The following is a 13245-nucleotide window of genomic DNA, read 5'->3' on the forward strand; positions in this document are numbered from 1 at the left end:
ATGAGTGTGTTTCTATTGAAAGACAAGAGGAGAATTCGGTCATGGAATGGAAATGACCGTTCCCAGGTGTATGGACTTCGCATCTGTAATTTCTCAAAACAATTCTTTAAAAAGTGCTCTAAGCCAGGCCAGACTTCAGCAATAAGCATAGATCAGCGATGGGCAGCCACAAATGGTTCAGATAAGCAGGCAAAAGTTCAAATGTTTAAAGAAAGGTTGTTCAAACCTTTTGAGTCTGCAAAACTGTGGTGGAAATCTCACAAGAACAGACCTTCTTTGTGAGATTTATTACATGCCTACTGCAAGTCCCAGCTGGAAATACCACAGAACAGTCTTTCCCATTGTATTTTGACATTTCAGCCGTGGCTAGAAATAAGAGGTAAAAGAACTTATCATAACTTTTGAGAACCTTGGAACTTTGAAATGGTTGAGTTCAAACTTGGTTACAGCCATAAGAGAAGGCCTGGCTTGTGCTTTTCTGAACCCACTTTGCAAACACTTCATGTGTACTGTTGCACATGCAGCAAGTTGAGATTTCCAGAGGCCTGTCAGAGATCGGTTAGGCACATACTTTCTCTTTCACCAAGGGATATATCAAACTTCCATGTCTGGATTTATGTGATGCATGGGACATTACAGTATAGCCTTGATTAATTAGCAAAACATCAAGAAAAAGCACAGTAACATAAAAATTACAGTTGTCTTTGCTGCCAACAGATGTCAAATTTCAGGATTTGATAGCTGTGGTATATATTTGTGCAGAATTTGACAAGGGTATTCTTCAACACAGGGAGAGAAAGAGATGAATAGTCACATCTGAGTTTTAAGAAAAGGACAGGATCTAATCTAGGGTTGGTAGAAAGATTTTGGGGTTTCTTGTTTTACTGAAACCTTGCAAAGTTTTAACTGATGCAAAATCATGCTGGTTGCCTTCATTTTCATTAATAGTTTCTGTGGTTCTGAATTGGAAGATTATATCATTACATTTCCCTAAATGTGATTTCTGCAATACAACATATGTGCACTTAAAAACCTGCAGAGTACATACAGGAATTGTGTGTTAGGAGTTGTTTCTCCTTCCCAGCGTGGGCTGTAAGTAGCTTTACTCCGTAAATAACACTTGGCTGCCTTCTCACCATGTTCTCCTGTCTTGTTTTCCCACAACATGAATTTATGTATTTCATGGCCCACCTGTTCCCCCTCACTGCATTGACCTTCTTGGATTCAGTTTCATATACATATAATTAATCCTAAGTAATTAACCCCCCTCCATGTTCCTAAAACAATTCAGTTCTCGTTTTGAGTTGTTTCTATAAACAGGTGTCAGTATGTGACACACACACTGCTACCTGCACAGCTTAGGAGTTGTGCGGCTGCCATGTGCACACTGGTGGAGCGTGGGAGGGAGGGAAGGAAAGTTCATCCTGGAGAACCAAACCCTTATCTTCTGAGAAATTCATGCTCTGTTATTTGTCTTTGCAGCAGATCTAAACACCATACTTTGATATCCCCTGGGCTCAGTCTTGAGAGAAACAGAAATTTCTACTTGTTTCAAGAGGAAAGATCACAGGTTAGGTGTCTCTAGCAGCAAAATGAGACTTCTCTTACTCTGTGTGCCTGTCCTTACATTTATTCCTCTACCTTGAGTACAAAGAAGACAATTAAGTTTCATGGCTTTGTCTTCTACATGATCTTTAAGCCCTTTTGACTATAGAGAAGCTGGACAAACTTTTGTGATATTTTTACGTGCGTTTCTATAAAATGGCTTCCTGGATCATAATTCTGTTAAGATGTCCTACTGCGTTACAACAGCAGCGTTCCACCAAACTGCATCCATTAATCAGTAGAGTAAAGCTGGTGAACCTTGCTGAACTTAGCAACAAAATTGGAATGATGGGAGCAGATGAGATTCTTGCAAACATTTCACATGACTGATTCTTTGACAGCTCTAATTGCTGGAAAGTTTACTTCTCCTAGGGGTCAGAAGCGGAAAACTGCATTCTCCTGATTTACAGCAATGGGACACTCACCAGTGTTTCCTTCCAGCTAACTGGAGCATTTCCCTCTTGCATTTTTGTCCATTCCTCATTGCCATCTCCTCTGCTCATTTGTTACTCATTTTATGTTTAGAGCATACTTAGAAAAGAAGCCAAAATACAAACAATTTTAGATGTTAATGAGATTCTGAGGCCAAAATAAAATCTTGGGAAGAAAGAAAAATGCTGCACATCAGAGAACAAAATCAAAACAGATCAAATGCATGCTCTGGATTTCACTCTTCATTAAAAGGAGTAACAGCAATGCTTCTGTAATATCTTCCATTAGAGAACTGTGTTGTGCTTCATAAAAATCAGCGCTTTATTCCCCATAATCCCCAAGCATTACCTAACAGGTACAAGCAAGTTTATTAACCAGTCAGATGTGGAGTCACCAATGAATATTGTAGCTCATGCTCTTATTTTACTGGGGTTTATTTAAATTTGGATAGCTCATGTAAAATCTCCTCGATTCTGAAAAAAAAACACAAAGGAAAAGAGACCACCGTTGAGCTTGTACAGGTGTTTCGTTATTTTTTATTATCGCTGTTCATTTGTTTTCAGTATAAAATGAAAACAAGATAAAATACCCTCTCTGTTGATTTCACATGGGAATCATATGGAAGGAGAAGTTTTGCATTCTTTATGTATAAATATGTAACTGACCTCATGATTTGCAATGAAACATATGGCCAGGAGAGTTTTGAAGGAGACATTGCTAGAAGGGTGGCCAGGACCTACAGAGATTCTGTTTTCTTTTCTAGAGCTGATCTCTCTTTGCCACAATTCAGCTGCTTTAGATAAAAATCAGCATATAAAAGTCTGCGTGGCAGGGAGCGCTAGGGCCCGCAGTGTCCCGGTGGGGTCAGCAGGGCAGGCTCAGAGCTTGCAGGCAGGGGCAAACGGGAGTCCAAATTATCGTCCAGGTTATGGCAATGAGGCAGGTCCAAAGTCAAGCTGGGAAATCAGCCTACAGCTCAGGTCCAGTAACCAGGGTAGGACACAGCCCAGTGACCCTGGGACAGGTCTGTGGTAATGAGGCAGGGTCAAGGTCACCCTCAGAGGTCCAAGGGTCAGGGATGGATGAGGCCTGTGCCCAGGCTGTGGCTGGGGACTGCACGTCCCTCGCTGAAGCTCAGGTAGGGGCTGGTGGACCAGGGCTGAGGTTAGATCGGCACGCTGGGGCACGGGCTGGAGTGTGGCTGGAGGCCCCAGGTGAGGCCGGTCATACACGAGTACCAACCGTGCTACCAGCTATGTATGAAGAAGGTAACTGTGTACATTGAAGGAATCATCATCCAGCTGAAGTGTCCAAAAATTCTAAGACCGTACTTCAAACCTTTTGTTACCTTGGAAGGATACGGTGGGTCTGCCAGACTGAGAACAGGGATGGAGGGATGGTTTGACTTTGATCCAGCACCTACCGTAAAGGTGCACTCTAAAGGGAAATGATGTAAATGCAGTGATCAGAAAGTGTTTTGGCAATACGTAAGGATATTTCTGACTAGCGCACCCACCCACCCACCCTTTCTTTTTTTTTTTTTAAGAGATTAAGGCTGTTCTCAACAGTTTTATGTCCTTTGAAAAATTGCCCCCAGTTTTGGAACTGTGGCAGAAGTGAGCTTCTGGAATACAAGTCTTAGTTTTGTTATGGGGAAAACAACAGTTACATAATCCTTCTAAAATCCCTTCTGACAGGGATTTTCTCAGCGTAGGTGGAATAATGCTAAGGAGTTTCATAAACGCATTTCAAACATAGGTCTTAATTTTTATTTTTCACAGTAGTGAAACATCAGGAGGATGATATATAAAAAAAACTTCATTATTATCTTGTGGGCAGTAGTTAAGCTGATGAAGGTTGAAGTGCAGTAGACAGAAGTCCTGCACAAATGGGGACGTTTTACTGGAACTCAGTTGGTGTTTGTTTAGCGATTTAATTAAGGCTAGTGATGATGCTGAGACCTGGGTGAAAGGACTCTCGAATTCTGGTGGATTTTCAGCTGCCTCTTTCTTGTGGTCTCTTGTCCCAGCTGAGGGTAACGGGTCGGTCTGGCATGTTAGTGGAAGGGAACTGGCGCTGTTAATTGCTTTTTTTCGCTCTCCCAAGCCCTGTGGCTGTGACAGAAATTCAGGCTCCCACTTGCAGTTTTCCAAGTTTGCAGAACTAGCCTTATTTTCCTGAACTGCTGTTCCAGTTGTTTTCTGACAACTATCAGAGCACTGGGTTGGGGGTGAGGGGGCGGTATTTTTAGTTTTTAATGGGAATGGAAACCTTCTGAAACTGAACTCGTGAGGGAAGGACCTCAGGAAGAGGAGAAATGGCAGGCTCCTTAAAACTAGGGAGGGTGTTCCACAGACTAAGTTTTCTGAGGAAATTCTGCCAATTAAAACAAGACAGTGAAACAAAATATCTTTAATAATAGGACCAGAACAGAGAAGTTGTAGCTTGTGAAAGTTCCTCATGTCATACAACGTTAGGTTATGGCAGTTGCTAGGTATTAACGCAACAAATCAATGGCACCAAATTGAAAGGGGTGGGTGTGTCAGTTGTGAAAACCAAAGGGAGAGGATTCATTATCCAAACACTCCCTCCTCCCCGCCTTGGGCTTTGGAAATCATGGCTTTCACATGGAAGATTTTTACTGAAAGGAAGAAAAAAAGATGAAAAACCAGATACTTAACGTAGAAACATTCAGGTTTAAGTTTGTTTTGTAAATCCTTTGAGGGTAGTTAATCTGTAGCAAAGTCTTGCAGCAGAGGGTGGGACAACCCTATACCTTCCCATTTGGTATTTCCTTTGTTATTTGATATGCAAGCCTAGTTCATGCATAATCATTTAAAACATAAGACTATGGAGATTTTCTGGATGACTTTATGGACTAAACTTGTTCCCAGCTCTGGTTTGCAAAGCAGAAAAGCAAATTAGATTGTGAAATGAAAATTACTTAGAAATAAGAGAAGTATTTGCAGAGTATATGCACAGTTCTCTATGCATAATGTAATTGAACATATTTGCTGAGGATAAAATATGAACAGCCACAAAACTGATTTCTGTACAGTGGGTTTGCAAGGTAGCCATTTTATGGGGCTCAGTTAAACAGCTAGTTTACCTAGGCGTGGACCGTTTGAAAAGGACTTAGTTTAGTTTTAGTTTCCATAAACAAGAAAATGCTCACTACTAGCAGCATTTACATCATTCTTGTATTTCAAGATTTTGCCAGTTTACTTTGGAAAGACCTCCTTAGCCATCAAATCTGGTTTGCTGGGGAGGTAAGTATATCTTACATGTCTGTGTGAAAGTGGAAAATTTTGTTGTGCACCACCAACAAAAAAAGGTTCATTATGTTACTAATAGGCAGCATTTAAGAGAAGCTTAATTATTTGATCTTGCAGATGGAGAAGGAGCCATTTCAAACTATGAGCAGGTTTTTTCCTATTCCTGTGGAGTACAAAAGCATCTCATTAAATTCTGAATTTCTAGTTTTTCCAAAATTTTTGTTTGTTTGTTTGTTAAAAAAAATTAGTTGTAAAAAGTTGAATCACTGTTGTTGTTTTCTAGGGATTCCATTTTAGGAAGGCTTTGCCCTTCCATTTGAACATCTTGTAAGAGGAACCAATTTGCTGATAGGAAAAATGTTTTTCTGTACTCTCTGTGGAATGCATATAACGTGACTAGATGTTTCACGCAACAGTGAGTAACATGTAGTTTGCAACCAGTTGTACTTTCAGTCACTGGTCTCTCTCTTGAGAAGATGAATGACTGTATTAGTTAATCCCATTATTAATAGTGGTGCTATCTTGGCATCTGCTGTTCTGCAGTTGAATTACTAGATATGAACTGATTGTTACTGATGGGAGCCTTATCAAGCTAGTGGTCAGCTCCATGTCTTGTTATTAGTTCTTTGAATCATTCTCACTTTTATTCAATAAAAATTAAAAACATGGTCCAGTGCAGTTACATTCATTTGCAAGGAATGTACTGTTCATTGTGGAAGTAAGCCACAGTTTCTTATAACTAATTACAATGTATGTTAAAAATAACATCTGAAATGTCAATCAAATGCATCTTTTCCCCCCCCATATACTGCATACTTGTGGTTTTCTTTGCATGTGTAATATAGTTGTTTATATTCAATTACACACACATCTTTCAGTGAGCTGCACATGGGTTTTTCTTTATTTTAATTAAAAGCCAAATGCATTTTAAAAGAAAAAGGAAGAAAAGGAAGATTAAGAAAGGACTAAGCAACAAAAAACCAGTCTTAACAGAAGAATTGATTATTCCCTGGCATGTTTCTGTTTTTTAAATGTCAGTAGTTTGATGCTGCCCAGAGCAGTGGAATATCGGAGACTTCCACTAAAGTGGATGAATGACCGAACTGCAAGGGCATAAATGGAATTTATCCTGTGTGATTTATGGATGACATCCATATATCTCCGAACATATGATATAAGAATCTGCATATCACTATTTATTAAGAACTTTCAGAATTTAGCAGTGAAAAAATGAGAATGTTGAATGTTAGTTACTGGGAAGCCATATCACTAGAAAGCAACATTGAATTTACATAAACTTCTGCAGCGACCTCTTCTGCTGAAACTAATCAACAACTTACGATTAAAACAGGTTGGGCAATAATTAGTGGTAGTTACAGTTATCTGCTGAGGATTTACCTGAATCTTTTGAAACCACCTGTCAAAAATTTGTATATTTTTCTTTTTTATTGCACTCTCATACTCTGTCAACTCGTTACATGGAGAAGTCCCAGGATGTGCCGTGCAGTCATTTTACTACCAGTGCCACAGCCCTAGAGCCTTCCTAGCCTCGTCCTTCTAACCGGTGTAAGAGTTCACCTGGCTGGCAGCTTGAATGGTCGGAGAAGAAACTCACTCACAGGACAATTCCAAGGCTGAAATATGACTGCTATCTGAAAAGCTGCTTATAGAAATCACCCCTCCTCAGATCTATTAACTGCTATACAAAAAGATGAAAACTGAATGAATTTACAGACTGGAAGAAGGACAGGAAAGCAAGAAAGCTAACAAAAAGTTATAAAAAAATAGGTTCCTTTCTTTCCTAATCCTTCAGGTTTTTGCGTTTGTGACTTTAAAGGCAGGTACCACAGCTGAATCACAAGTAAAAATAATCAACTTGGCACAAGTTCATTTACTTTTTGTGATTGTTGCTTCTCCTCATTTCATTGTGCAGTCTGGAGGACGGACTAGTGAACATGTTCTGTCTTTTGCTCCCTAGTGTTCTGCAGAATGTGGTGACGGGGTCCGTACCCGTTCAGTTGTCTGTATGACCAACCACATCAGCAGTTTGCCTCTGGAAGGCTGTGGCAACAACAGACCCTCTGAAACGACACCCTGCGATAACGGACCCTGTGCTGGTAAAGTGGAGTGGTTTGCTGGGGGCTGGACACAGGTAAGCTCTGTATCTAACATATGGATTTGTCTTCTGATGGTATTTTAATTTGAAAAATGTATCTTTGTGCTATGGAGATGCATGCTGTAAGGTATTTCCACATCACTGTGGAATATTTGGATATTTTTTTTCTGTATTTTGCTGAGTTGATACTCAATACTTTTCAGCGCCTGCTATTTTTTTCACTTAGATGAAAATTAAATTTTGTTCTTCTCTTCCTCTGTACCTTCATTTTTATTGCTCATCTGCTGACCCAGTGTATTTATAAAATGAAAGATAAGAGAAAACTGCTTAGCATTTTCAGGTGAACACTAAAGCAACAGATCTGCATCTTTTAAAGTAGGGCCTTTATGAACATGCATACCCGCGGGGAGATATACCCAGATATACATATGGAATTTCTAAAAGATAAGTAAGACAAGAAACAACGGCTGAACCCAAAAATAGCTTCAGTATTGTTATGCTGAAATTCATGATAATAGGTGAAAAGAAAATTGGTTAGTGGCATATATCCTGCTGCTCTTTCCTCAAGGTCAGCTCTTCCCTTGATCCACATCTCAATAGTCCTCATTCTAAATAAACATTTCTGCTGTGAGGATACAAAGAAACTGCAGACTGGTGCCCAGACATTTATGTCCCTTTGTGTAGCCCGGAGAGCCTTTCGGACTGCTGGTACCAGCACTTCATCAAGATGTAGGGAGTAGTCTCTGGGCTGGGCTGGTATCTCGCCACATTTCAGATTCCAAGATCTTTCCAGGTGATAAGGAGTTGGAAATTAATCTGGTACAGCCGAGATGGAGATTACAGGGCTACGACTATGCTAATGCTTTCAAGTGTAAGTGATAATTATTTGTATTGTATAAGAGTAATAACAAATACAGATTTAAATCATACTTAGCTGCAGTTCTAATAATAGATAAAACCTGGTGTAAGCTGTTAACTTACACCATTCTGCGCAGGTGAATGGGCACTTTGTATCCATTCCTGCTACCACAGAGAGAAGCATTCAGGAAGGTCATTCTAACTCTCCCCATTCTGTTCTGAATAAGAAAGTTTCTGTCCTTTACAATTTCCTGTTCTTTTAAGCTAACTCACCTTCTTTCTTTGCATGAGATTGAATTGTGTGATGCATACCAAGGGTACAAAGTCTTTGCTGTATGTTACCTGAAAGAAGTGTCTGACAACATCTATTCTACTGGCCAAATCCTGACTTTTAAATACCAAAATGAAAGCAGACAGTCAGTAGACCAGAGCCAAAGGGAGCACTGGCAGATGAACTTCTGCGTTAAGATACTGTGTTTTGGAGAAACCATTAAATGACAACGGAGACAGAGATGTGTAGTGTAAAGAAAGTACAATTAAGTTATTTCCTGTAGAATTTGTTTGCTGTGTTCATCTCGAGCAAGGTTCTTCATTCAACTCAAGGTTTTTGTGGGTATCTGGTAAAAGGATCATAAACTCCACCCAAAATATAAACAAAGTCCCCACTTTTAATAACATTTGATTGGTTTAGGCTAGAAAAAGCCTAAACCAGAAAAAGCAGCATAGAAACCAATACGTTGCTGGAATCATCTTCTGAAAACCTTTTTGCAAGTGCCAGGAACAGTAGTGTGTGTGTATTTAACCTTTAAATGGGCAGTAAGAGTCCATGTGAGTCAAATTTGCTTTTCAGAACTGGAACCAACACTGCATCACTTAGATACTTGCAAACATGAAAAGAACACCCTGGCAAATCAAGGCATTTTCTAAAAACCACACAGAATGTGGGGTTTGTAAAGCTGCAAAACTGTGCTCTAATCTTATAACCCTCATAGGTTCAGTGCAGTGCGTATGGTCCAGCTTCAGCAAGAAGCAGTAGCACTGTTTATGGAGAAAGTAAGTTATGCTTGTCTTTTCATTATAAATGTAAATGCCAGGGATGTTTTGTAGCTACAGGTAAAACTGCACTTCTGGATTTCTCCACAAGCCCAGTTAAAGTCACATGTTGTCTTCTTCATAAAAATAATTAGAAATATGTTTTGAGTGGAATAGAAATTCACAGAAGTAATGTTTTAACCGCTGTAACCATCTTTAAGATTACAAATTAAATATGTAATACCTGACACAGTCAGTAGTCACTTGATGAATTAAGTCATTACTATATCCTTCAGCATTTTCTTGTCCTAGTTCCTAACTGGGACTGCTGATTACTATGTTAGTACTACATACAAATAATAATAACCCAAGTTTATCTAGGCTACTATTCTGGCACTGAGAGATAAAAAACCTACTGCAGGAACTTAAGGAATTCTTTATCCTTTTCCTTTCTAAGTTGTACATATGCAAGTGATGGAAGGAAAGATACAGTTAGGTTCATTTTACTGAGGATAGTACATATAAAAGTAAGGAAATGGATTTTGGATGTTAGTGTCTAGGTATGTGTTCAAGAGTAGGGAATAACCAAAACTACAAATTTTCCTGTTTGAAGATTTATTTTAAATGCAAGTGTCTGTGTTTTATTTCAGAAGCAAATAATGTGAAGAAACATGTTACTTCAGAACCAAGTTGAAGGACGTAAGTAGAATAACAAAATCCACCACTTTTTTTTTTTTTCCTCTGATACAGTGCTCTACTGAATGTGGCAGTGGAACTCAACAGAGAGAAGTCATTTGTGTTAGGAAAACTGAAGGTAATTTTGATGTGTTGAACCCATATGAATGTTCATATTTGGAAAAACCTCCCAGCCAGCAGTCCTGCTACCTCAAACTGTGTGGATCTAAGTGGTTTCATACAGAATGGAGCACAGTAAGTCTATCATGCTTTTCTATATCTAGTTTTGTTTGATAAATCTTTTCCTGTATATATTGAAAGGGACCACTATTTGGGTAACATGGTTAATCATGAAATTGACTTAATCTTACACAGGAATGATACTAAAAAGCAAGCATACTCTTTAGTACCCAGTGGAGCTTAGGAAAGGTAGGAAATATCTTGACCAGGAGGAGACACTGCATAGTTGTCTTCATCTGTGATCTATTCTTCCAAGAATCTTCCTATTTTATAAAGTCGGTTTGCCCTTAATGAAGCTATGTAGTGCACTGAGTTCTTTTCAGACCTCTAGTTGCATTAAAATTAAGGAGCATTTAATAAAGAATGAGGGATGTATTCATTTTTTAAAGACAGTTTTACCATAATATTTTACTGTAAACTCTTCACTGTAATACTTGGAACTTACTGAGAGAAAAACTAGTGCAGAGCTTCACATATGTCCAGTTTCCCCTGGAAGTGGACCAGCTACATTCACCAATGCCACAAAATGCTTTAGTTTCATCTGTCTTTCCATTATCTCCTATACTTATTGGATTTTTACAAAAAAATCAACATTTTTCTCCTAAATGAATATCTGAAAGTCCATTGTCATCTTAGAATGGAAAATTGTGTGAAGAGTATTTACATGACATCATATCTAATGCAGTGACTTACACCCTTCCTTGAGCCTTAAATTGAATTCAGAATGACAGCTCTGAAATGTAGAAGCACTTCAGATACCTTCAGTTTGAGTTCCCTTAGCCAGGAACCTTTGGAAATACCTCATCCACATGACATGAGACAGAGAAATTGTTTTGGTTTTCTCTTTTACTAAGCACTCAGTTATTTGAGTGACTTACTGGCAGCACTAGAAAGCAGAAACGAAGGTCAAATGGTTTTAACAAATAAATCAGCTGAAGGGAATCCTGATTTTTCTTCCTTAATTGCAGGTGATGTTTGTTTGAAAACAACATCCAAGTTAGACTCATAATAAAGCCATGTAGAATGAAGTCTGTTCTTTGGTGTTGCTGGAAATTCTTTGGATTCTTTACTGAGCTGTTGGTTTAGATTAAGTAACTTCCCCTTAGCAAACCCATTTTCAAATGGGAACCTGCAGGCATGTGGCCATAAGAGATAGAGCTGTCTGCATCCACAGAATGCAGCAGGTAGATTCCTTCTGCGAAAATATGTGCTCTCTTTGGCAGGCACAGAAGAAATGAGGTGCTAAGACTCAGAATCTGATAGGTATTTAGAGATCACTAGTTACTGTTTAAGTGCTTGCTTCCTAAGGAGTGGTGTCTAAAAATCCTTAAAGGTCTAAGCCTTTGTGACCTTCTTCACTGTAGGAACAAAAACGTATGCTAGCGGAGGTTAGGCGAGATCACATTCTGAGCGTTTTTCAATTCTCCTTCTGATATTGTTGCTGTTGTCAACAGAGTATGTGGTATCTCTTACCGTTAGACCTGACAAGGAAGGATTATGGGGTTGGCAGTGAGCAGAACAGGTCGTTCAGAGCCCCTGTACTGGGCATTGAAACAGTCACATTCTGTTTTCCGCAGAATTTTTATATGACCTTGGATAAATGGCGTGGCCTCTCGTCACGGGGGTTAAATGGCTCACTAACTCAGGATGCTGGCGGTTGTGTGTAGCGTGTTGTATGTAGCATCTAAATTCTGTCTTGGTTCCATTTTAAGTGCTTAAGATCTCTACAAACCTGAACTGAAGTTCTTATTGTTGGATGTGAGATAATTACAATATTCTATACAGGCATGTAACAAGAGGAATTTTATTAAAAAATGAAGTTTTCTATGGCCACAGGGCTGTGTCTTTTCTGAATTGGAGAAAGGTTGTACTTAAAGATGAAACAGCAATGTAAGAATATATTATTGAGAATATTTTAGGCAGTTTGCTGCAATTTCTGATTTTATGATAATGACAAGTTGTTTTTGCAATGTTAGGAAAAGAAATAATTATGCCAGAAAATTCAGAAAGAAAACATTCTTACTAGTTTGGGGCTATTAAGGTTTAAATCATTATAAATGACCCAGGTTTAATTAAGTTTGTGAGCATTTAAGTCGAACTGGACAGTGAGCCAAATCTCAAAGACCTCACTCAGGCGAATGCTTGAAGTCAACAAAGGATTTGCTTCAGTATGGGCAGAAATGTGTAATAATTGGCTTTAAAATACCTTGACAAGCAAGTACAAAAGTCTCTGGCTTCATAACAGACTTTGAAGGAGGACAGAAATATTTTCTTTAGAAATTCAAAGAAACCTATAATGCTTACTAAATTGTTGTGCTGCAAGAAGTGAAAAATAATTGCGCACTAGAAAAAAGGCAATTAAAATTATTCCTGATTGTATATAAATGGAGGCAAAAGGGCAGTGGAGGGCAGCTCAGTCGAGTAGTAAAGTTCAGTGCAGGCAGTTCATAAAGTAAGAAATGTGAACACTGTGGAAACAGTAGACTTGGGAGATAAGTATGAATAAGCAGAGAAGAACAAGACTTATTAGAGAAGCAAGAAGCTAACTAATAAATTCAGAAAGAGAAATATTCTAGTGCTTTCAGTTGTGCAGTATCTACCATGTTTACTTGTCCCATTGTTGCCCCTGTGGTCAAAAATTATTTTGAACCTTGAACAAAATTGCACCTCTATGTTAAGGATTTATAGCTAGAAAACCAAAGAAAACCCCAGAAGTGGTGAAGTTGATGAAAGGCTACAGCGATACCAGGGTCTGGCTTCAAGGTTCCCATTTTGATTCTTTCTCTATTTGCACATCTCATATGGTCTTCATGAACTTCAGCTTTTGTGTTTCAGTGTTCCAAATCCTGTGAAGGAGGATTTCGGGTACGAGAGGTACGATGTCTATCAGATGACATGACAGCCAGTACTCAGTGTGATCCACAGCTTAAACCTGAAGAAAAAGAACCATGTAACACACAGGATTGTATCCCTGAAATAGGTAAGAGGAAGCTTCTGGTTTAACTATGGAAC

At 38.9% G+C, this 13245-nt stretch overlaps 1 protein-coding gene across 1 annotated transcript in view; it reads left to right on the forward strand.

Annotated features, from left to right (window-relative positions):
• THSD4 (thrombospondin type 1 domain containing 4) overlaps positions 1-13245 on the forward strand; it is a 320033-nt gene that overhangs the window by 299289 nt on the left and 7499 nt on the right. The window contains exons 15-17 of the mRNA XM_056347267.1: positions 7291-7464; positions 10069-10248; positions 13069-13213. Coding sequence (XP_056203242.1) covers positions 7291-7464; positions 10069-10248; positions 13069-13213 — 499 coding nt within the window. The remainder of the gene's footprint in view (positions 1-7290; positions 7465-10068; positions 10249-13068; positions 13214-13245) is intronic.

Source organism: Falco biarmicus, chromosome 7, assembly GCF_023638135.1.
Source record: "Falco biarmicus isolate bFalBia1 chromosome 7, bFalBia1.pri, whole genome shotgun sequence".
Lineage (NCBI taxonomy): Eukaryota > Metazoa > Chordata > Aves > Falconiformes > Falconidae > Falco > Falco biarmicus.